The sequence below is a fragment of the Pelobates fuscus genome, chromosome 4 (genome assembly GCF_036172605.1).
Source record: "Pelobates fuscus isolate aPelFus1 chromosome 4, aPelFus1.pri, whole genome shotgun sequence".
Taxonomy (NCBI): Eukaryota; Metazoa; Chordata; class Amphibia; order Anura; family Pelobatidae; genus Pelobates; species Pelobates fuscus.
This window is the reverse complement of record NC_086320.1, coordinates 356,239,385-356,264,370: the sequence shown is the minus strand read 5'-3', so window position 1 is coordinate 356,264,370 and position 24,986 is coordinate 356,239,385. Positions and strand designations below refer to the sequence as shown.

Genomic DNA, 24,986 nt, shown 5'->3' with positions numbered 1-24,986 from the left:
TGCATGTACTATGCAAAAAGGCCCAAGAGCTTACAATCATGTTCGCCAGTCATTAAAAAACCCATGTGCAGCCAGTCGATGTGCGTGTAAAGGAATACGCACAGGGACATCGTGATTTCAGCCATCTCTTGTGGTGGTCCACGGACAGTCTATTTTGTATTCTTAAAAATTTAGTGACACAGCTAAGAGACAGGTCCTGGTACACGAGGCCGAGGAAGATGGCAGTCAATGCCAAAATCCCCTCTCCCAATGTTAACTTTGGTCTCGCGATTAATTTACACTATTTTTTTACACGTTTACAATTAAAAGGCAACAAAGTTCTGAAAGTGAAGTGTGGAGAGGTTTAGGGGCCTATTCTCAATAAATTATGGTTTAAAACAGATTGTATTACATAGTCACAGCCTTTTCTTTATTTAACTTGACTTATTGAGTGTATTACATGTATTACTGATTATACAGCACTGTTATACTATATAGGAGACATGACATCACACTGTATTAGTAAGCCCAGTCTCAGTGAGCCCAGCTAGGGGCACAGCTGGAGGCCATTTCCCTGACCCTCGCCCTCAATAAGCAAAGTTCCCTCCCTGGTGTCCAGCCTCTCCCGCCTGACGTCACGGGCCTGGAATTCGCTTCCCGTGCTGAGACACAGAGAGAGACAGAGCAGTTAGGAGGGGGCGCGCGCTCACGCCATCTGAGGGAAAGAAAGAAAGGAAGGGAGGGAGAGCGAGCGAGCGGGGAGGGCGCGCGCGTGTCGAGGAGTCACGTGTCCGCCCGCCCGTGCGCGCGCTGCCTGGCTGGCTGCTTCTCGCGCAGACCGTTAGCCTCTCATTCCGGCCCCGGCTGTCTGAGGGACCGGAGGGCCACAGCTCCATCCTCCGCAGGACTGATTCACTGACTGACTGACCGGCAGGCCGGATACACGCCGCACAGATACCGTTGTGAGCGCTGAGTGGAGCTGTCGGGGGGGCGGTGGAGTCGCTATTGCTAAGGTGAGTGCTATGATCCGAGGATTCTTCTCCTCTCATGTGTTTTGGTGTCCTTACCCAGCATGCCATGGGGCAGGAGGTGGGGGGTGCTGGAATCTGGGGTGGCTGTTTGGTCACTCAGCTGCTGGCCATGTTACTGCTCAAGCCTGGCTATTTGGATCTCTTCTCATTGTGGACTACAATGCTCATCATCCTCAGCCATGCCCTGGGACTCGCTGGAGGATGGTGAGATTTTATGGCCAGCTGTTGGCACTCCCATATTGCCCACAATGCTTGGCAACAATAACTTTCATCCATGTTCTTGTCAACTTTAATGCCCAACTCTCTCAGGCAACCAATCGTCTGTATGAGGATCGTAGGCATCAGAGTGCTCAGTAACCAGTATGGGGATTTGGCCATCACTGCTCTGATTTATTATCCCATGTGTTTTGGTTACAGGGAGCAAAGCATCATGGGATTTGTAGTCCTGCGGCTGCTTGTGAAGGGGGTCCTACCTCGTGGCCTTGATTTATTCTCTTTTATAGCAGTAATAACCTTTTATTGTCAGGGCTCTGGTGTTTAAAAGGTTACAGACTGCATGGCCTGATTGGCATTTTTACATGGAAGGTCATCTGGGCCCTTACCATGGTTCCCTGCTAGGAGTTATACCAGATTTTATATCATGGGGTACATCCACCCCCCTCCCAAGAGTCCTGATATTAAATGCTCAGTACTGAGTGTGCCCTGTGTGAGTATACATTTATCATATACTGTGTAGCCCTTTGTATTATCACCCTCTTACAGTAGGGAGTATCCCTGCAGGAATTTGCAGTGGGAGGGAGGCTGCACATTTCCTGGGAGTGGTAACAGAAGGGAGGAGAAGGGGGGGGGAGCAGTTTTGCAGGGCCTTGGGTAATGTTTATTTTTAACATGGGATCACTACCCAAAAAAACACACATTTATTGCCTGTGATAATTACTACTGGCCAGACTCCGTATATTACATTTAATTACACTGTGGCTTTGATTTCTTTTTTTTCTTATTAGTTTGAGTGTCTTAGGCAACAACAGATGTGCACGCTTTGAAGTTTGTGCCATCCTGTCTCTACCCAGATTTGACTTGGGATTTTAGTGTAATGATTTTTTAAGTTTGCACATTATAATGGCAAACCTTCTGACAGTTACTAAATCACTTATTAGTAGTATTTATAATGCGCCAACAAATCCACAAGGTTATAATAAATAAATATATATATATATATATATATATATATATATTCTTACTGTAACAGGCATTATCCGTATCTTTAATTATTGATTACATTGATTTCGTAACCTAAAAAGGCATTCTCCTATTTATGGTATTGATATTTTCCAGCTTGCTATTGGTTAGCTCCCAGGCCTGTGCTTCCGAACCTGATGTGTCAGCACATGCCTGCAGTTTTTTTTGTCCCTCAGGGTTTATTTTTCTTCGTTCTTTTGTTATCTGCATGAAAGATCCCAAGCAAGAAATAGTTGTTTTATTTGAACTTTTTGAAGCAAGTGTGACACTAAAATGCCAGTTATTAGTCTATTTACTTTATCTGTTTTAGTTTAGCTGTGCTGACAGAAGTTTTATTTCCACTTTTTCTAATTGCTCTTCTAGTATCATGATGATCAGGCCTGACACATCTTAATGTAGTGGTTCTGGTGCACATATGCTGTCACTTTTCTTTGGAAATGCAAACCATTTTAGAAAAACTGCAGTGTTTACATTTTGTCTAAAGCGGTCAGACAGCAGCTTGAGGCACTTCCTCCATATGTCCTTCGATATTCAAAGTTTTTACATTCAACTGTGTTTTATGAGAGAAGCATTAAAGGGATACTATAGTCACCAGAACAACTACAGCTTATGGAATTTGTTCTGGTGAGTAGAACAATTGCCTTCAGGCATTTTGCTGTAAACACTGTCTTTTCAGAGAAAAAGCAGTGTTTACATTACAGCCTAGTGATAACTTCACTGGCCACTCCTCAGATGGCTGTTAGAGACCCTTCCTGGGTCATGGCTGCCTAAAATGCATCCAAACATTCAGTGTCTCCTCCCTCTGCATGCAGACACTGAACTTTCCTCATAGAGGTTCATTGATTCAATTCATCTCTGTGCTGATTGACGTTTGAATCGTGCTGGCTCTGCACCTGATCTGCCTCTTTGTCAGTCAGCAGACTGCTTGTTTTTCTGGGGCAAACAGCATGCAGAGTTACAGCTTCAGGCTTGAATACAGTAAGATTTTGCTATATTTATGGAGGCATGAGGGGCACAGGGGGGCTAGATGGTGATTTTAACACTATAGGGTCAGGAATACATGTTTGTGTTCCTGACCGTATAGTGATCCTTTAACCCCTTAAGGACACATGACGTGTGACATGTCATGATTCCCTTTTATTCCAGATGGCGGGGTGGTTAGTAGTTTTTTTTTTTTTTTTTTTTTTCAGTGAGCAGCCACAGGCTGCTCACTGCTTACTAGACATGCCCCTACTCGCGGTATAGCGAGTAGGGGCATAATTTACTAATACTAAGTAATCTTTACTTAGTATTAGTAAAGTTGGCTGAAAGACCAATTTAGGTCTTTCAGCATTTTAGTAGATAGCTCCCTGATACTGTGAGAATTATGGAGTTATCTACTAAGCTTCTGCACGATGCAGCCACAGCACAAATAGGATCGGAGTTTCATTCATTCGAATGAAATTGCGATCCGAACAAAGTCCCGAATTGCATCCTAACACGAATGGAGAAACTCTTCTCATTCTGTTAGGATGCAATTCGGCAGTTTTGCCGGCGTTCTGTCTAAGTGACAGGACGTTCGGCAATACTGACAGGAAGCATCGTGGGAACAGGGAGGAAAGCTAGGGATCATGGGAAAATTGCTCTGACCAGTGGAAATGAAGCACACTTTGCTCCTCCGCTGGTCAGAGCTGGTCAAGCGGAGAAACCTCCGTAAGGCGAAGAGTCCCTACTTTGTCTTATGATTTTAAAGAAAACTAAAGAAGACAGGAAGAAACGGAGAACAGATCCTGAGAGAGGGGGAGAAGAGGAAGAGATTGAGGAAAGGTAAGTTCGGCATGACAGTGCCACTTTAAGTGCTGATTTACAGTACTAGTGCTGATAAGGAACACAAGTACTGTTGCAAGACCACGGTGCAAGGAGTTTTTACTGAAGGTACTTAAAGGACGTTAAAATGGCATTATCATGATTACCGTGTATACTCGAGTATAAGTCGACCCGACTATAAGTCGACCCCCTTAATTTTACCCCAAAAAACTGGAAAAACTTATCGACTCGAGTAGAAGACTTGGGTGGGAAATGCAGCAGCTACTGGTAAATTTCTAAAAAAAAAAGAAATAGATCCCAAAAAAATTACATTAATTGAATATTTATTTTGTTTATATAATGAATGGTGTGTGTGTGTGTGTGTGTGTGTGTGTGTGTGTGTCTGTGTCCTTGGTGAGGGGTGGGCATTTTTATTTTTTTTACTTATTTACATTTTTTTAAAAAAATATTTTTATTTTAATATAATTAAATGTTTTATTATATTTATATTTTTTTGTCCCCCCCTCCCTGCTTGATACATGGTCAGGGAGGGGGGCTCTCATTCCCTGGTGGTCCAGTGGCATTGGCTGTGTAGGAGGGGGGCTGGCAGCGAGCTGTACCTTACCGCTCCTGCGTTCCGGTCAGCTCCCTTCTCCTCCACTGTAAGTCTCGCGGTGTGAGTGCCGACCGGAGGGTTGCCACGGTAAGCCGTGGCAACGCTCTGACGCCGCGGCTCTCGCGAGACTTACAGTGGAGGAGAAGGGAGCTGACAGGAGCTGCAGGAAAGGTAAGTTACAGCTAGCTGCCAGCCACCAACAGGACCACCGGGCTTGTAATGAGCCCGGCGGTCCTGGTCTGTATTATGGCAATTTAAGTTGCCATAATACAGACCGTGACTTTAGTAGAAGACGAGTGGGGGTTTTTCAGCACAAAAAATGTGCCGAAAAACTCATCTTAAACTAGAGTATATACGGTAACTAGTTTTGGTATTATAGATCATACCCTTGCAGACTTTGTTTATGCAGCTCTAGCCACACCTCCCCTGGCCCAGCCTCCATGAGGGAAACATATAAATAAATTAAAACTGATCATATGGTACAGTGTATTTACTTTAGAAGTTCTCCTCTAATAATAGAACTTTGAAGGAACACTGTAGCAACACAGAACACTATAGTGTTATCCTTTACTTTTAGTTTCAGGGCTCCCATAAATCTAAAAAAGGGGGGTGGGGCAGAAATTACTCACCGGCCCCTGTAGCCCTTCGCTTTGTTTCACACAGCATCACATACTCTTCTTCTCATTCAGTGTAATGCTCCTCATAGAGGTGTATTGAGCTTGAAAAGAGCACACATGGCCAGTACTGCACTCCTCCAATCAAATGGAGGTTAGCTGTGAGTTTGACTCTGCTCTCACAGTGGAAGTGACTGTCCGGAAGATAGCCACTAGAGACCTAATCAACCATGCATTGGAAGCATTGCCTTAACTACTAAATGTCAATGGTTTACATTGCATGGTTAAAAGTACAGGACCACTGCACTCAGACCACTTAATCGCAATGAAGAGGTCTGAGTGCCTTTAGGGAGTCCTTTTTACACATTGTGCTGATAATGCTTAAAAGAGGTGGCCAAAAAAAGATACCATCTTAATTTTGCGTTTCCTGCAAATATTTAGGTTCTGCTTTGAAACCTGCAAAGAATAGCCCAGTTCTCGAGCAGAGCTAACTGGCACTGGACTGAAGACTTTAGAGTTAAACCGCTAGTTAGTATTTTAAATCCTGCCTACCCCATGGACCTCCTGACATCATTACTTTTGGTAAATTTCTAAATAAAATTAGATCCCCAAAAAATTATATTAATTGAATATTTACTTACTGTGTGTGTGTATATGAGTGCAGTGTGTATGTGATGCAGAGCCTTGGTGGGGGGTGGGCATTTTTATTATTTTTTTTTATATTATTATTATTATTATTATATATATTTTTTATATATATATATTTTAATATAATTTTTTTTATATTTAAATTTTTATTAATATTTTTTTTGTCCCCCCTCCCTGCTTAATACCTGGCCAGGGAGGGGGGCTCTCATTCCCTGGTGGTCCAGTGGATGGGCTGTGTTGGGGGCTGGCAGCGAGCTGTAACTTACCTTTTCTGCAGCTCCTGTCAGCGCCACTGCCGCGCGAAGCGTTGCCACGGGTTGTGAGACTTGTAGGGGAGCTGACTGGAAGAGAGAGAAAGGAGCTGCAGGAAAGGTAAGTAACAGCTCTCTGCCAGCCTGCAACAGGACCACCGGGTTTGTAATGAGCCCGGCGGTTCTGGTCTGTATTATGGCAATGTAAGTTGCCATAATGCAGACATTGACTCGAGTATGACGAGTGGGGGTTTTTCAGCACAAAAAATGTGCTGAAAAACTCGTCTTATACTCGAGTATATACGGTATATTTAAACAAAAGTATTTTTACTTTAAGAACTTTGAAAGGATTATTATATTAAAAATAGATTTGAGGTGACTTTTTTTGGCTTGGATATATACTCTAACTATATCCAGAATCCTATACATTTTAAAACAAATTCTATTTGATTATGTTCCATATCACAGGTTTGCATTTCTTGTACCTTCTTTTCCAACATGTTGAAGTAAGTATTTAAGATGTCTACAATCCATCGCACTGTCGTTGGAAGCTCTCTTTAAGCTTTCTTTCTATTTTAAATGGTTTCAACTGTTGCCACAATTCATTGTGGTCGCTGTGGCTACTGCTGAGCTAATCTACATCTGAGAAAACCAGAAAGTTACATAGATCTCAGTACAGATCTTGTAAGCAGAATACGAATATAACTGTGCACCAAGTTTTGTATTTTTACATCCATTAATTCAAAGAAGTGTCATTACTCTGCTTAATAACATTAAAATATTCGCCAAAAAAAAGCCCAGTAGTTGAATTTGGCTTTTTCTTTAGCTAGATATAGATGAGGGGAGGAAAAAGTGATTGCTTTGTTGTAAATGGACATTCCATACACCTAGTCTCCTTGCACATGTTATTGCAAAAAGTGATCCATTGTCATGGACAACTTTATTTCCTATTTATTCATTTTTTCTTGCCAAAATAGGTGCAGACTTCCTCTTCACATTAAAGTGACACTAGACTCACCACAACAACTATAGCTTAATGTAGTTCTGTTGTCTAAATGAAAATGCCTGCCAGGACATACTATAGACAGTGCCTTGTCACTCAGAAGCCCACACACACACAGCACCCGTACACATTTTATTTATAAAATATTTGACCAGGAAAGATACATCGAGATTTCTCTCGTTTTAGAGTATGTCCTGGGTCCACAAATCATTGCATTGTTACATTAGGGTACAATAAAATACAAACATATTACACAATATATACAAAATTTTACATGGAACAGGTAGGAAATATATATATTCAACCATGACGGGTGCATTCTGTTTTGAGGTATATAGAGCGGGATCTCTTAAAGGACTTTACGCTTAGGGAAGATTTTAAATTGTGCGGGAGGTCGTTCCACAATTGCGGTGCTCTGTAGGAGAAGGAGCAGTGTGTGTGTGTTTGGCATCATTTATAATTTGTATCCTTGAACTCTGTGTTCTTCTTTTAAAACAAAAGACATATAGAGGAAAGTGGCCGGATAGTGAGTGCCAAAGGACAGAACAGGGGGTAACCCTAAGTTATGAGGAGGAGAACGAAAAGAGAGCAAAGTCTGTCCTGTAGTGTATAGGTATATACACCGTATATCATAAGTAAACAGTTAAAAATAATAACTTTATTCAGTGAAAAAACACAACATAAACTGAACTATATACAAGGGGGGAAGGGGGAAAGGAGACAAAGACATAAGGTGCAGAGCACCTAAGTAAATATAATGCCACTACCTAACTTCAGTACTAGGAAAAAGATGCTGACACCAGGGTACTCCAGTGGTGAAAGACCCACCGAGAGCGTGTCAGATCACGTAGTCCTGAGGTAAGGGCACAACAGGGCTAGATACCTCAGTGCACAATATGACTATTCAACTAGCTGTGAATGGTGACGGGAACCGCCTGAAACAATATATATAGTCTTGCTACTGCAGTGAGAACAAAGCGGGGCTGGATTGACCAGTACACCACTAGATATTAAATGTCTACAAGTGGTAACAAAGTACGCCTGTAAGGATATTGTGCTTGAGTCTACAGTGAGAGCATAAGGTGGCTGGATAATTCAGTACACCACTGCCTTTTAGAATTATTGCAAATGAAGACGAAGTCCACCTATGGAGATATTGTGCATTAGGTTAGGGCTAAAATATCGAGATGAGTTGCTAATAGGATCAGTCCGTGATAAGTTACTGTCCAAATTGCAAACAGATTCCCGTGAGACGGTTAGCCGTACTAGTGGAGAGGTATCCCCATAGTAAGGGCATAGAGGGAAGTGGGATGTTGCAATGCGGTGCTGCCTATTACAATGGTTGCAGATAGTGACGGAGTGCAACTGTACACGTCTAATGTTTATCGCAGGGCTACAAATGACGATATATGTTGCTAATAGGATCAGTGCGTGGTAAGTCACTGTCCGAGATGCAAACAGGTTCCCCTTTAGTAGTTAGCCGTGCTCATGGAGAAATATCCCCAGGGTGGGTAAATACAATGGCACAAAAGTGTCACTGCCAAAGTGGTATAAGGCAGGTAATAGGTAACCGGGTTGCTCCCGAAGTGAAAATGGATGTGTGTAGTACACTATGGACTGTACCCTCCACCTGTGCCCAGTGGGCTGTAGAATAGAGCCTATTCAGAAACGTAAGTTGCGTATCAAGAGGTACTTATTTTAGCAGCTGGTCTGATCGAGCCGGATATAGAGTAGAGAGGAATGGTGCCTTCATGGGCACCGGGTATAGGAAAGAGATATATAAGGAGGCTAAGAGAGAGTACAGTACTAAGTGCAGATGTACCAATGACCCAAACGGGTAATATATGCGGTAATCGTCTGAGGGAGAGTCCCAAAGGGGAATCAGTGTGGATGTTAGGTAGTGGTGACCCAACTGTAAGGTCCAGTGGGGCGGGTGAAGGTCTCACCCAAAGTCGGTCTTTAGTCGATTTTCGTTGACAGAGTTGGATATGGTCTCCCAGCTGTCTATCCCGACGCGCGTTTCGCCTGTGTGTACCAGGCTCGTCAGGGGAAAAGACTTCCCGGGTTAATAGATCTTAAATAGCCCGCTCAAACCCCTGATTGGTTCCCGGGGGCATGAGGGGGAGGGGTCAAGATACGGTGGCCGAAAAGGCTCAAAGTGCTTGAACGCATTCCTAATATCGGACTGAGGTTCTAACACCTTATTATGTAATCAGGGTGGTAGCTCACCTCCAAGGACGAAAGTGGAGGAGATGAGAAAAAGAAAATGTATAAATTGGGTGACTATGTCTGCCCAAATAGATTACCCATGTTGGGGGAGATAATCACAATATTGAAAAAGTCGCATACGTATAGATAACGATTAGGACATAATTGGTTATGCACGGCATAAGGGTGTCATTCTTTGAGGACTAAGCATCGTTTGATCAATAGATCGAGATGGAGAAGGGGATGGTAATAACATACCACTAATAGGATACGTGGTAGGATTCTAGTAACAAGTTATTAGGTAGGCTGTATTGAACTGTATATCAGTTGGAAATATTCGACATAGTTCCTATTATAATAAAAACGCAGCTAAATCGGTACGTTCATACAGACCTGGGAAAATGAGAAAATACAGTTGCTACATGAACATCAATTTATACTTGCAGAGTAGCGGTGTGGGAGTCGCCACACCAGAAAATTAGCAACCAAGTCGGTTGCCTCTTAAGGCAAGGTCGGATGCTAGAATATGGTGATCTCCTAGTGGATAAATGGGGTATAGTTATATTCCTCGTTCAGACCCAGAGGGGATAGGGTCTTGAACGAGAAGATCCATTGGGATTCTTTGCGTAGCAGAACCTTGTTAAAATCACCTTTTCTCGGATTTGGGAGTAATTTCTCAATGGCTTGGAAAGTAAGGTTCTGCGGGTTGCCTCCATGAAAATTTTGGATATTACTCGCTACCGGGGTGGGTGTGAGCGTGTTTCTAACTGAAGTTACATGTTGTAGAAGTCTCCGTTTAAACTGTTGGAACATTTTACCGATATACTGTATGCCGCAGCTACAGGTAATCGGATAAATTATTCTTGTGGTGTTACAGTTCACCAGTGCATTGGTCTCAACGGAGGCATGGGTTTGTGTTGATGTGACATGTTTAGATGGTAGAACGTACTGGCAGGCTTTACAGTGTCCGCACCTATAGGTGCCTTTTGTCCCTGTTAGCCAATTAGTGGCGATTGGGGGAGTTGCCAGATGGCTGCGGGCAAGTTGATCTTGAAGATTACTGGGCCTGCGAGCTGTCAGTGGGGGATATTCCGGTAGAACCTTAGAGAGTATTGGATTGTGTAGAAGTATAGGCCAGTTGGTTTTGAGAATCTTAGACATAGGTGACCAACCTTGGTCGAATGTGACAATGCAGCGTGGGGACTTTAGGTCTTGTTTTGACCTATGGTATGCTAGTGTGGATTTCCTGTCCATTAGACAAACCCGATGGAAAGCATTCTTCAAAACTCTGTTTGGATAGCCAAGTTCTCTAAAGCGGGATCTTAGTGTTTGGCATTCGTTGAAGAATGCCTGGTCCACCGAACAGTTTCGTCTAGCTCGCAAGTACTGACCGTACGGGATGGAGGCTTTTAATTTGAACGGGTGATGGCTGTCCCAATGTAGCAAGCTGTTTGTCGAGGTAGCTTTTCTGAACAGTTCTGTTTGTATTGTGCCATCCAGTGATAGCAGAATTTTAAGGTCTAGGAAGACAAGTTCATGTTCGTCAATGACGTACGTCAGTTTTAAGTTTGTCATTATCATTAAGTAACTTGACAAACTCCTGGAATAGGGGGACGGATCCTGACCACATTAGGAGCATGTCATCTATGTACCTATGCCAACTTATGATGTAATCATGGAAGTGGCGGAACTGTGGTGTCATGACAACACACTGCTCCCACCACCCCAGAAATAAGTTGGCATAGGTAGGTGCCTTATGTCTTTGTCACCTTATGTCTTTGTCTCCTTTCCCCCTTCCCCCCTTGTATATAGTTCAGTTTATGTTGTGTTTTTTCACTGAATAAAGTTATTTTTAACTGTTTACTTATGATATACGGTGTATATACCTATACACTACAGGACAGACTTTGCTCTCTTTTCGTTCTCCTCTTTAAAACAAAAGATGTTAATTCGTTCGGACAACTGTAGAAGTGTATTTTTTTTTTTTAACTTAAGCCTTAGTATTCAGGTTTAATTGCCGTGTTGGCACTCGGGCTCAAAAAGGTTTGCCATAATGGGCAGGCTCAGCTCTCATTAAAACCACCATCACCCATGGCCTGCAAGTGCACTGAGTGTGGAGATTACATTTTCGTGTTGTCAAGTGTGCAAGCATTGAGTACACAGACATTCATTGTGATGTACCGCTCCTGTGATTCTCATAGCGAAACATTGGACGAAGGCAGGCAAGTGTTCGCAAACTTTGATTCAGGAATTTAAATTCAGCAATTTCATTTGTTGGTCCTACTGGTGTACTTCAGCCACAATTGTACTCATGATATCTGATGAGAATGAGCTATTAATCTGATAGAAGCCATTTCATGGCTATCAATTTAATCAAAATGTTTTGTTTAACTGATTTTAAATTAAATGTGTTTTTTCCTTTTTTATACTGGATTTTCTTTAAATCCTGTGCAATACTGGACTTGCTTTGATTTCCCTTTTTAAATGCAACTGCAACTATAGGTAAGAATTAAAGTACATTGGCCATGTTAATGACTTTGTGGCATTTTTTATGGTTTCCATTTCATTTTTTGTCTCCATTTCTACCTACTTTATGCTATAGAAACTACAATCTGGTCAGAGCTCTGGAAACATTGCTTCTCTTTCATACCTTGTCCCATTTCACAATCTATAATATACACATGGCATCTGATTTGTCACTTCACCTGTCTAAGCGGTGTGTTATGTGCAGCATAACTGATTGCAAGCAAATGCACAGGTCAAGAGCTGTTGTTTGACATTTAGTTCCGTGATGTGATGGGATAGAAAGAAAGTGATGCAGACAGTATTTTCACCTAAGTGTTGTATGATTTGTCTCTCCTAGAACATTTGTAATTTATTGTGCCATTTATGCTAGATAAGTGCAATATAAATATTTTCCTCACATTAATTGTTTTATACATTGTTCTATGTTATGGGAGCAAACTCTGGAACATAAAGCTCAATTTCACAATCTGGTTTATTCTCTAAAGTGAGAATTTAAAGTCCAAGTAGCTAGGAAAATTCTCAGTCAGATGAACTTTCAATTGACAATTAGCCAGTGACTCTGGCCTTAAATTTATGATTCAATATGATTTATTCTAATAAATAACCCTGTATGTGTCTCCCAGACCTTCATCATCTGTTACTGGTGATTTCTTCCAGGGAACATGCATAGCAACATTAACCTACTGGTATTTTGTAATGTGAAGTATTTTTTTTTTTTTTTTTATATATAACTTCTGATGTTTTTCGGTGACATTATAAATGGGGGAAACTATAAGGTGTATTTTATTGTAGATCTGAGTTATGCTTCGTTTTGTGTTTGAAGTATTCTGGCAAACAATAGGTTAAAACATATATCCAGGCCAGAGGAAGCTGAGTAATACACAGAGCCAGCCCTGACGAGTCTGCAGTGGAGACATTGGCCAGCCCTTATATGGAAACTGTGAATTTTTGGAATCTCTGCCCAGGCCTCAGCACTCTCCTGAAAGAGTCATTTGCTTAAGAATGCTTGCGTTCCAAGCTCTTACTCACTCTGTGCTGGATATTTGAAGGCTTATTTATATGGTCGCCATGAGTCTGCTTGCAGCATTACCAAACATGGGGAGTGTTAATAAAAAGATATTGTGCTGGTTAATTTTAGAGTACGGCGTATTTAAAAAGGTGACCTGGAAAGTTTATTGAATATAGTATGTCCATGTGGGCATATTTGTTTACAGTTTGGTATTCTGTATTTGAGGGACACATACATGGTTTCTCAGTGTGTTCCAGTCCTTTGATAATTTTAATTAAAGAATGCAAGCATATTTTTTTGCCAGTGTTGTTTCTGAATGTTTGCTGACCACTATATTTGCAGTAGACCTACATAAGGGTATTGATTGGAAATGCTATGGTTTTTGTTGTCTCTATGGTAACAAAATATCTGACATACAACCTGGTTAGTCAGGAGAACTGAAAATATCTTAGACATATAGTGTGTAGGTGACTAGGAAGGAGGAGATGGGAGGGCTGGCTTTTTGCGTTGTAGTGAATGGTACACGCTGCTCCCTTTGAGTCACACTGACACAGTGCTGGGAAGACGTGATATGACATCTTGAATGCACAAATATGCTGCTCACTCCATTATGTCTATATCCTCCCAGAAATACTTCCTTATATTGACACCCCAGATATGCAGTTGGTACCCAAAAAAGTTATTTTTCACAATGGTACATTGTGTGCCAATCCCAAATCATTTTTCTCCCCTTTAACGCCTTAAGGACCAAACTTCTGGAATAAAAGGGAATCATGACATGTCACACATGTCATGTGTCCTTAAGGGGTTAAAGTGGAACTTTCACTTTACATTATTGTTTACTGGGGTGACTGAACAAGGTCCAGTGAAGTGACAGTCCGTCAGTTTTTTTCTTGTTTGAGTTATTCTGTTAAAATAACTGCTTTGTCAACATATAGGCTTGTTTAGTTCATTAACAGTGCTTTATGTATTTTGGGAATTCCGTACCACAGTATAATTGTGTAAATGAACAATACACAATCATTGGGCTTTTTAAAGGTTTAGTCTTAATACACAAATGGTCAGTCCTAACCCTAGACATTGATCGCCACCCTTTTTTTTCTATCCACTTGTACCTTTAATTACATCCACCACCAAGACACAGTAATGTGCTGTGTGTGTGTGTGTGTGTGTGTGTGTGTGTGTATGTATGTGTGTGTACTGCATCTCTTACACTCACCCAAGTCAAATCTTTTCTAAACTTTATCGGGCTCCAATACATAGAGCACATGTCTTAGAGTAGACCATGGCGTTTGTAAGTGTTACTTACGTTTCCAGCACTCTGAGTCAGTGCATGCTAGGAGTGTGCAATGGGCCCTGACTCACAGCATGCGGGAACTGCAAACTGATCGGCGATCGCTCACACAGCGTGTCACAAACACTGTCATCTCAATAGCAGTCCTGCTGCTTGCCCACGGCAGGAAAAGCTCCCAAATAAACTGCCTACCCAGCACCTGGAACCACTTATCCTGGGCAATACAAACTCCACATCCCTCATGGTTTATTCAATGTAAAATATAAATGTTTACTCTTCCATATCCAGAGCCATCTTCATGCTTTGTGATGCTATTCTTCGTGTAACGCCTACTTTCGGACCATCCTCTGCTCTCTCTGTTCTGCTTTGATTTGCTCTGCTTGGGATACATCCCCAAGCAGAGCAAATCTTGTCCTTTCCTGGTGCTATGGCAGGATGGCAGAGGGACCAGCTCTCCCTTGTCAGTCAATGCCTCAGTGTGACTGACAGCTGGGAGAAAACCCTATTTCTTTTTTTTTTTTTTATTCTTTATTTTGGGTGTGCACAGAATAAACAGCTGGTATGCGCCACAACAGCGGCATCCAGTAGAATAGGCAATCATTGGCATTACATGTCATGGCATTTGTAATCAAGGCACATGTTTATAATATTAATAAGCATAGACAGGCTTAGCAAAATAAAATAGAGATAACAGTCAGGCTATACATGCTGTCTAAAACGGTTTAACTTGAGATTATATTAGTACAGTTGGTAGCGTTTGCATCAAATTTATAAAGCAAGCTAAATACCAGCTGAGTAATGGCGTCTATTGTACTGGTTCTCGTCGTGGTTTTCAGGCTTAAAATACGAAACGTACATTGCTCCTTAGGGGTATAGGAGTGGATAAAGGTGTGCTAAATAGGTGAATGTATGATTAGGCATGCTATATTAAGAGTAAGTGTGCTATCTAACTCGCAAGTGCTATTACAGTAATATATATATGTGATCCACCATTTTTACAGTAAAATTAGAGTTATTGCAATCACGACCCATTGACTAGTATGTCAGGCAGTAGTAAAACCTAAGATTGAATAATCAGGATATTCGTACTGACAGTGAAAACATGTAGCGTGGTGCAGCAATGTGTAGCAATTAGGCTGGACTAGAAATCAATCCCTCACAATCAAGTGTATGAGGGAATGATTGCGAAAAAAATAAGAGTGATGTCAAGAACCTGACTCGTATCAGTAGCTTAGAGTATTATTATATATTGCGTGCTTTAAACTGCAAGGCGACTGAATATGTGGGTAACATGCTAGCTTAGCTTGACTGGAGTGTAAGCATAGGTAGTTGAGACTGAGACCTAGCAATACCAGGAGAGTGAGAGAAACAAGACATAAAAACAGTAAGGCCAGGTATTACAATTAATTGAAAGCACACTGTCCACTTAAGCTCAGTGCAGTATTGTACATTAAGCTTGCTTTAGGGGGTTATCCCTTCTTCCTGGGGCAACTCAACCAATGCCAAGTGATGGCAGCTTATCCTCCCTGGGGAACATGAGTCCAAGTGCTAGTCCCCCACCCTGAGTCCCAAGGCAGTCTGAGGTACTTGCGTCCCTGTTCTTGTCGCGGTCGGCAGGTTTGTTTTCGCGTCGGGACTGAGTAGTGGGTTTCCGTTTGGTGGCTGGGTATGGGCCGCAGCGTCGTAGCTTGACTCAATGGGCTCACTATGAAGCTGTGAGCGTTCATACAAAGGTAGTTAGCTGTAGTTAGGGTTAATTCTGCTTTGTGGCCACTGGGTACTGGTCGCACTGTAAAGACTCTTAGGGAACAGTTAGTTTTTCTGCCAGAGAACTGGTGTACATTACGTGCTGTCCGTTTATCCTACACCTCTTGTGGGCCATCTGATCTTGGCAGGCTGTATGGTCAGTCAGCTGACGCCTTTTCTGCTGGGCTGTGGTCGCTGTGTGTGAGCCTCCTGGGCCAGTGTTCTCCCGCTTGTGTGCCACGGAGGGGTTCTCCAACTATGCCTCCCGCCGGCATCAAGTCTCGCTGCCCCCTGTTCTTCTTTACGGCCGACACCGTAAGTTTGCAGGTGCTTTGTTGCGCCTCGCTGGGTGAGGGTTGCTGGGGTGCCGGTGAGTCGGCATGTTGCTCCCTGAGGCGTGGGGACGTGCCCGTTGGCGCCTCGGGTATCTGGTGCTGCTGCTCTTCGGCATCGTCGTCCCCTGGGAGCCATCTTGGAGGCACAAGGGGCATTCCCGCTTAGGAGCCTCCGGGTTGCTGGGCGGATCCAAGCTTCCACCTTCCTCATCGCCCATCTGTATGTCCGTACCTCGGAATAATGCTTGGCCCAGAGGCCGGCGCGCATCTGGTCATGGAACATCCATGTATCCGCAGGAGGCTTAATGCACACACATGTGAGGGTCGGCTGTGAGTGAGACGCCATCTTGTTTGGGTCCAGGCAGGCCCGACTTGCTTTGGGTGCCCTTGCATGGTCATGCTTGATTGCGGGGGAGTTCGCCCCCATCGAGGACTGGGATATCCCCCGCCGGTCCAGAGGGGGGGGGGCAGCAGGGCTATGCTGTATCTGGGCTTTTGTGTCGGTCCCCTGCCGAGGGATCGGCCGTCTCCCTCGGGCCGTAGGATCCGTTCCACTACAGGCCGCATGGTCTGCCCGGGCCATTCCGCCTCACTTTGGTGCCAGTCTGGTATCATTCTGTTCCTCTCGGTTTCGTGAGACGGATTATGGTTACCTGGAGCTGCCAGCGTTAACGGACCGGTCGGTTGTCGCTGATTTGTGGTTAGTTTTGCTGGAGCTCTGAGACTGTGCGTCCGGCCATCTTGGCTGTCAGGCCCCGCCCCGAAAACCCTATTTCTTAAATAGGTTTTTATCCTTTTAGCTAAATTTCTAGCACCATGTATAAATAAAATCTAATGAGCATAAGTTGGTTGAGGCGTGACGGGTGCCTTTTAAGCAGCAATTTGAGTGTAATGGAGAAAGCCAAGGATTGTGGTAGCTTGTTTTTTTTTTGTTTTTTTTTATCGCACAAAGTAGCTTCCCCGGTATTCGTGTAGTAGTGGAGCTCTGCATCCATGGCATATATTCTGGTTTCTGCTTTCCACCAGCCGAGAGCAGGTGAATAGTGCCCCTCAGAAATAGACATTGCTTTTGAGAATCAATTTTATTGTAAAGCGCTGTGGAATTAGCTGTTGCTATATAAATACCTATAATAATGAAAATGAAGCTTCCAAGCTTTTTGCCAGTGCTACTAATCATTTGCTCTAAAGGAGGAAAACAAAAGAAAATAAGGCCACATTTCTCCCAGATATTGCATGGTGCCGAGAAGCTTTCTAAACTTGGTTTTCTCCTCTGCCCATGATGTCTGCTGTTTGCTCTTATGAGGAATTGCATTTACTAAAAGGCTGTGGGTAAATTTGATTGGCAGCTTAATCAGAACCTTGCTTTTGGCTCCCCTCATTGTCGGGTAATGTCAACCTGACTGCTATACATAAAGAAAAGACGTCCCTGCTTTTCTTTGTGTATTCTATGAACACTAGTGACACAGGGAGCTGTATAGAAGCAGATTAGATAGTTTAATTTAGAAATAGGAGGTTGACAGCATGTTCTAAATGGTGCCCAAAAGGTAGATGCACAGATTTTGTAGAATTACAACTCCCATGATGCTTTGCAAACCTTCGGACTGACAAAGCATGATGGAAACTGTAGTTTTAAAACATCTGGGGGTCAACCTTTCAGGTACCCTGTTCTAAATTGTGATATAAAATATAGTTTCATACATGTGGTTTGTTTTTTTTGTTTTTTAAATTGCAGCTATGGTATTAAATATTGAGGCCTGTGCTGTGAAACGGTCAGGATAACTGCTCCAAAGTATTTTGAACGTTTGACAATTACATAAACAAATAGAATTGTAATACTTGTATGATTCGGTCAACTCATGGCATTTACTATTTTAAAGGGAGACTCCATTGAATGTAACCACTAGAGCTTATTGTAGTGCTAGGAAGGTGTCCTTGAAAATTTAAAAGAATTCTAGTGGCAGTCCTTAACCCTGCAATGTAAACATTAACGTTTTGCTAAAACTGCAATGCAGGGTTAAGAGAACAGGGACAGTACACCCAGATTACATCAATGAGATAAAGTGGTCTGGGTACCTAATAGTGTCCCTTTAAATCTTCTCCCTTCCCTCCCCTGTTCATTGCACAGCCCCTTGGGCCTGTCTTCAAGCTGTGCTTTGTGAATGCTCTCACAGGACAGTCCTATAATTGAATTAGGCTGACTAGAAAAGTGTGCATATATACTGCTAAATACAGTAAAATGCAACCAATATTTTCTCCAAATGACATTTTGAGAAAGGGAGCAGAGCCTGTTGATTAAAGATGAAAATGAGAAGGGACCACTGTCATCAGAATTTCCTTTTTTTTTTTTTTTTTTTTTTTTATGTAAATTTTCGAAAACGTAATTTTCTGGATGAACAGCCATATCGTGTCAAACTCTATTATTACCTGACTATGCTATTCAACCTAGCTCACCAGTTTTACGCAGTTTCAGCAGTTGGTTCGATAACGTAAAGTCTGACCAACAGGGCTGTTCAGCCAAATAAAGTGAAAATGTGATACTTTGTCCTTTTTAAAGGTATGTTTTGACAGACTGCATCCTAGCACCATAACCACTATAATAAGTTGTGTTCGGATTTGTTAATAGGTTTTTTTGCTTTTCATAGCCTAAATTAAAGTTCAATGCCACAATTAGTTATGCTAACCCTTCTGTGTAAAATATCTACCTTAAAGTAATCTAGTATTGAACACTCGAACATTGATTGTGATTTATCCAATTTATTGCAGATGGCGCCCAAACAGACTTTCATTGCGGTGATTGTTATTTCTTCATTTTTGTGTGTCCGCTCTCAGCAAGGTAAATTATTTGTGTGCATGCTTTGTTTTTTGTAATGTTTAAAAAAAAAAAAAATATATAAAAAGAGAAATTAATCCCAAGGGCAAATATGTAAACTCAAAGCCAGTGTTTGACATGGTCAATATATGCAATATTTACTGCTGTATAAAGGACTAAATATTCATGGGATATTTTACTGAGTTGACAGTGTTTATAAACTAAAAACATGTTGGAATAAAGTTTGACTATATCAACCAAACAAGCACTTTAGTTCAGCTGTGGTTCGGTTGTTTGAAATCAGCTGAATCTCCATGTATCCCAAATTCAGTAAGGTTTTTTTTTTGTTTACATTAATCTCACTACAGCAGTATTATCCATTTGAGAAGAGCAGGGATCGGTGTGTCTTAATTTGGTTAGAATTTTAACAAATTAAATGATCTGTGTTTGCAAAAAGCAAACTAGTTTAGTACATAGTCCCTAAAGTCTCAGACCACTTGCTACTTCTGAATGAATACTTGAGCACCATTGGGCAATATCAGAAGTTAATGTATTTAAATACAGTATGACCTTTCAGGATTATGGTTGAACAAAGCCCTACTCTCGCGGTTACTTGACTGGGAACACTAGCTACGGGTACGCTGTTGGGGAACTTAAACTAAGACTTTGGGCTTTAAACTCTGATTTAGGGATGCACACACACCCTTCTATCTACTGCTTCTACAGTTAAAGATTTGAGTTCCCTTTATATACTATCTTGTGGCAAATTCTGTAAGATTCAATTAAACAGTGTTTTCCCTTACTTTAAACTGTCTTCTGGACACAAAGTGCTGCTACACATCTGTGCTGAAAGCAAAATGTCTCTTCTTTAATCCAGGTGGGACTGAATGTTTAAAAGCCAATGTAAAGTCCTGTGGAGAATGTATACAGGTGGGACCAAATTGTGGGTGGTGCACACAAGTGGTAAGCATGAATTCCAGTTTTTTTTATTTAAGCAGAAGTTTGTTTTTGTTTGTGTTTGTTCTCCAAGTGTGACTCATGGCATTGAGTCTTAATATTTAAATGTGTGTACTTGCTCTTGGAGAAATTTAAAGGATTGCTCTTTGGTTTGTATTTTATGTTTTTAATTATATTCTGAATGCCCATTTAACAGTTCTTTGGAAATCTGTTGGGTTTTCATTAACCCCTTAAGGACACATGACATGTGTGACATGTCATGATTCCCTTTTATTCCAGAAATGTGGTTCTTAAGGGGTTAAAGGGACACTCCGGGCACCCAGACCACTTCTGCCCATTGGAGTGGTCTGGGTACTAACTTCCACCACCCTTAACCCTGCAAGTGTAACTATTGCAGTTTTTATATACTGCATTCATTATTTTGCAGGGTCAAGTCCTCCTCTAGTGGCTGTCTATCAGACAGCCACTAGAGGGACTTCCATGTTCTTAGAACACGAAAAGTGTTTTAAACGACGCTCGGCGTCCTCACGCTATGCCTATGGACCTCCAGCGTCGCCGGAATCCCCATAGGAAAGCATTAAATAATGCTTTCCTATGGGGAGGTTTAAAGCATAGCCTCCCCATAGGAAAGACAGCAGTTTTAACCCCTTCAGCAAAGTGGAATGGAGAGGGGCACTGTAGGGTCCTGCAGTGCCAGGAAAACAGATGTTTCCCCTCACACTGGAGAGTCCATTTTAATGTTTATATAACCCATTGTACAGCGCTACAGAATTTGCTGGCGCTATATAAATAATATAATAATGTAATGTTGGTGGTTTGTGCAAAATGTATGTTAAACCCCTATTTAAAAGTAATGTATGTATATTAAAGTACCTATTTCTTTTAGTGCAAAAAATAAATAAATTAGCCAGTTTTAAAACTGATTTTCCTACTGCTAACATTTGCTCTATAATTGTCAGTAGCAGAATCCTGGAAGATGTTCTCATATCAAGAGACTCTCTCTGTATGTGGGGTCTGCTCCTATCCCTTCATTCTGTTTAGTTTGTGGTTATCGGTTTAACACCATGAGCATATTCACATATCACATAAGGTAATTAAAGCTGCTGTGTATTTCATACCTTAGTTGCTATCTGTTAGCTGATTGCTGCAGTATGATTTGTGTAGAGTATGTATGTGGTCTGCTTCATCTACATGACCAGTTTGGACACACTCTATATAGGGGCTCGGAACAGATCTTTGTGCCTCACTGACCACTCTGGTGGGCAGTTTATAAGACTTAAAGGTGAGAGTCTATAGCCTTTCTATTTTGTTTTTTATTTTCCAAACTGTTGGAAGGCAGTTAACAATAGCTGCAAAAACATGGGTTTTCCCAGAGATCCACCCCTCCTTTAGCAAACTTGATAATGGGAAATTTGCACTTTCACATTACACTGATCACCACAATATTAAAACCACCTGCCTAATATTGTGTAGGTAGAAATGCTTTTTTAAGCATTTGTTTAATATTTGTCTGTTGAGAAACAGATTCTATTCTACCAAGGTAGTTGATGATAACACTTTGCTTTGAATGTAGGACTTTTTGCAAGAAGGTGAGCCAACTTCAGCACGTTGTGATGACCTGGCTGCTCTGAAAGTAAAAGGTTGTCCTGTAGACCAGATTCAGAATCCCAGAGGTAGTAATCGCAAACTCAAAGACAGTCCAATAACAAATAAGGTCAAAGGAGCCAAATTGGACCCAGTTAACATCACTCAGATACGCCCTCAACAATTGGAATTTAATCTAAGATCTGGTAAGCAAATTTCTAAAGACCCCAATTTTGTTGGCCAAAATGAACACCTTTAACAGAACTAATCTGGACTTTTGTATCATCCTTAGGAGAACCACAGACTTTTACTTTGACTTTCAGAAGAGCAGAAGATTATCCGATTGACCTATACTACCTTATGGACCTCTCTTATTCTATGAAAGATGATTTGGAGAATGTGAAGAACCTTGGAACTGCTCTCATGTCTCGTATGAAGGAAGTCACTTCTGATTTTAGGATAGGTAAGATCTAATTATTTTTTTTTATTTTAGTATTATTGCACATTGAGCATGGTTTTGCATAAGTTTCTTTTTCTAGTTGCTCACCACAGGATTAAAATTAGACCGCTATCTAAGAATATGTGTACTTCTGATGCAAGAAAGTAATTCAGTATTTTTGCTCCCTTTAGGTTTTGGATCGTTTGTGGAAAAGACAGTTATGCCTTACATCAGCACTACGCCTGCTAAGCTCATCAACCCTTGTACTAGTGAGCAAAATTGCACCAGTCCTTTTAGCTATAAAAATGTGCTGAACCTTACAGATAATGGATCTTTGTTTAATACGCTTGTCGGCAAACAGCACATCTCTGGAAACTTGGATTCTCCTGAAGGTGGATTTGATGCAATAATGCAAGTAGCAGTCTGTGGGGTAAGTGGTTCTCCCTGACTGTTAAATATAAAATTGATAAGCGGTCAGTGATTAACAAACGCACATCAGTGGCATCTTTGTAAAAACCTGTTTATGTAATTGTGCTTAGCCGAAAACTAGTTGCTATGATGGTAAAGTTATTCTAATAGAAAGGTGTGTGTGTGTGCGGAGAAGCTTAGGCCCTGCTTATCAAATTGAAAACCATCAAAATTAAGGTCAACTGAGGCAGAGTAGGGGAAGAAAAAAAAGGGGGGGGGGGAGAAGCAACGGGGTGCAATTCCCACTCTGCACCCTATTGCTTTTAATTTTGTATGTTTGAATGTGTAATGTATTTTGTCATGGATATCTCGATGCATTTTAAGACACTGTGTATAACTTTTGCATTTATAGCCAACCATTTTCTCTTTCGTTTTAGGAACAAATCGGCTGGAGGAATGTCACACGTCTCCTGGTCTTTTCGACTGATGCTGGTTTCCACTTTGCTGGTGATGGTAAATTGGGTGGAATAGTCCTGCCGAATGATGGAAAATGCCACATGCTTGATAATATGTACACCATGAGCCACTATTATGTAAGTGGGGTGGAGAACACCCAAACCTAGCAACTGTGGTACACCACTTTCAGGCCCCAATTAAATGACCGTAGATGGGGCACTGTAGTCTCCAAAACAATTTTAGCTTAATGAAGCAGCTTTTGTGTATATAGATCATTCCTCTTTTACTCTAGCTGGTCTATTCTCTGCCCTTTAGGAGTTGGATCACTTTTCTTTGTACAGCCCTAGTCCATGTGACTTATACAGCCTTCCTAAACACTTCCTGTAAAGAGTCATCTAATGTTTACACTTTATTGCAGATTATGTTTAAGAATTTATCACCGACTCGGTTAATAGCTTGCTGTATGTAATTAAAGTTTCATTTACAGAGCAGTGTAAAAAAAGATATATATATATATATATATATATATATTTTTTTTTTTAAATTTTTTTTTAAAGTAAGTTACATCTGAAAATTAAACAATTTTTTTTCATGCAGCCTATGTCAGTCACAGCCAGGAGAGATGTGGCTAAGACTGCATAAACAGTAGCAAAAGTGATTTAACTAAATTGCAGAGAGTCTGCAGGGGCATGATCTCTACACCAAAACTGCTCCATTATGCTAAAGTTTTTTTTGTAACTATAATGCTCCTTTAACTATTTTCTTTTAAATATTATTGATCATGCAGTAAGGAGCCTGTTTTCATTGCACTCTAAAATCATTGGAAACAAGATGACATCTACTTTTGATGTTTTGCCAATCTGGTGCCATTGCTTTGCAAGGGGTGCTGACATGGCTTCTCCATAAAGATTATATAGAAGCATTACTTGGAATATAATGCCCATACCATATTTTTAGCAGTCTGTGTTTTGATTTCAGTGTATGTGCAGCCTGTGGAATATGAATGCCATTCAAATATTTTGTTTCTTGTTTAATTGTAAATACCATCATCTAGTTTGTGCATCTACTTCCCTTCCTCTTTCTAGTTCTGGAGAGAGCCTGACATGTCAGTGACTTGGATGACTCCACACCGCTCTTATTCACAAAACTCTGAACCGGTCTGTGAATGCATCACTTAAAACTTCAATGCCTATGCTACTATCCAGGTCTCAGATTACTTGCCACCACAAGCCTGGAAACTCATATACTAAAAGTTTTAAGTTTTCACTTGCAAAAGGCTAGTGGCAAGTGGAAGTTTAGAGGTCTGTTACGTGGCTGCTGTCAACTTATTTAGCAGAATAATTCAGAATATGTTAAGAGATGAACTGTGGCTAGGACTAACTATCCCCTCACCTTCTGATAGGAAAGAGGTCACGGGATGGGAAAAGGGCATGAATAAGTGGAGCCTTTTCCTCGGTTGCAGATGGTCTGCCTGTTGCAAGCAAGTGGTGCAGTTTTAAAAAAAAATAAAAAATAAATAAAGTTGAGGTGTGTTTGATTCAATATCAGTGTGTTTATAGTTTCATTTGTCAACAAAGTTTTGTATTTTTCTCCTCAGGACTATCCCTCCATTGCTCACCTGGTACAAAAACTCAGTGAAAACAACATACAAACAATATTTGCTGTTACTGAAGAATTTCAACCAGTTTACAAGGTAGTTTCAATACTACAAAAGCATTTCTGTAGCTGATCTTCTGAGCTATTTATTAACCAACACTGTATCTGAGCTTTCAAATGCTCTCTGAAGTAGGGGGAACTTGTCACTCCAAATGCTTTTTGGTACCTTTTGTGTATATAGATTAATGTTGACTTCTTTGAGATACTGTTGTTTCTAGTCACATTAGCTGCTGGCTTTGGTAATGAGACGCATTGTTTCAATGTGAAAAGTATCCGGTTACTGAGGCTTTCAATTCTGTTCCAGTGTCTTCAATCGTTGTTTCCTGTGTTGTCAAAAATAGATTAGGCTAGTTCTTGTTTAGGCTTTTTTTTTTTTTTCCCGAAGTGCCAACA

At 41.3% G+C, this 24,986-nt stretch overlaps 1 protein-coding gene across 2 annotated transcripts in view; it reads left to right on the top strand.

The window, feature by feature from the left end:
• Positions 1 to 749: 749 nt before the first annotated feature.
• ITGB1 (integrin subunit beta 1) overlaps positions 750 to 24,986 on the top strand; it is a 38,692-nt gene continuing 14,455 nt past the window's right edge. Inside the window, exons 1-8 of one of the 2 annotated variants that reach the window (XM_063452618.1) lie at positions 750 to 992; positions 19,048 to 19,117; positions 19,971 to 20,056; positions 21,624 to 21,840; positions 21,927 to 22,097; positions 22,265 to 22,503; positions 22,919 to 23,074; positions 24,535 to 24,630. In XM_063452618.1, coding sequence (XP_063308688.1) covers positions 19,048 to 19,117; positions 19,971 to 20,056; positions 21,624 to 21,840; positions 21,927 to 22,097; positions 22,265 to 22,503; positions 22,919 to 23,074; positions 24,535 to 24,630 — 1,035 coding nt within the window. In that variant the 5' untranslated portion in view covers positions 750 to 992. The remainder of the gene's footprint in view (positions 993 to 19,047; positions 19,118 to 19,970; positions 20,057 to 21,623; positions 21,841 to 21,926; positions 22,098 to 22,264; positions 22,504 to 22,918; positions 23,075 to 24,534; positions 24,631 to 24,986) is intronic. The other variant, XM_063452619.1, reaches the window with a different exon arrangement.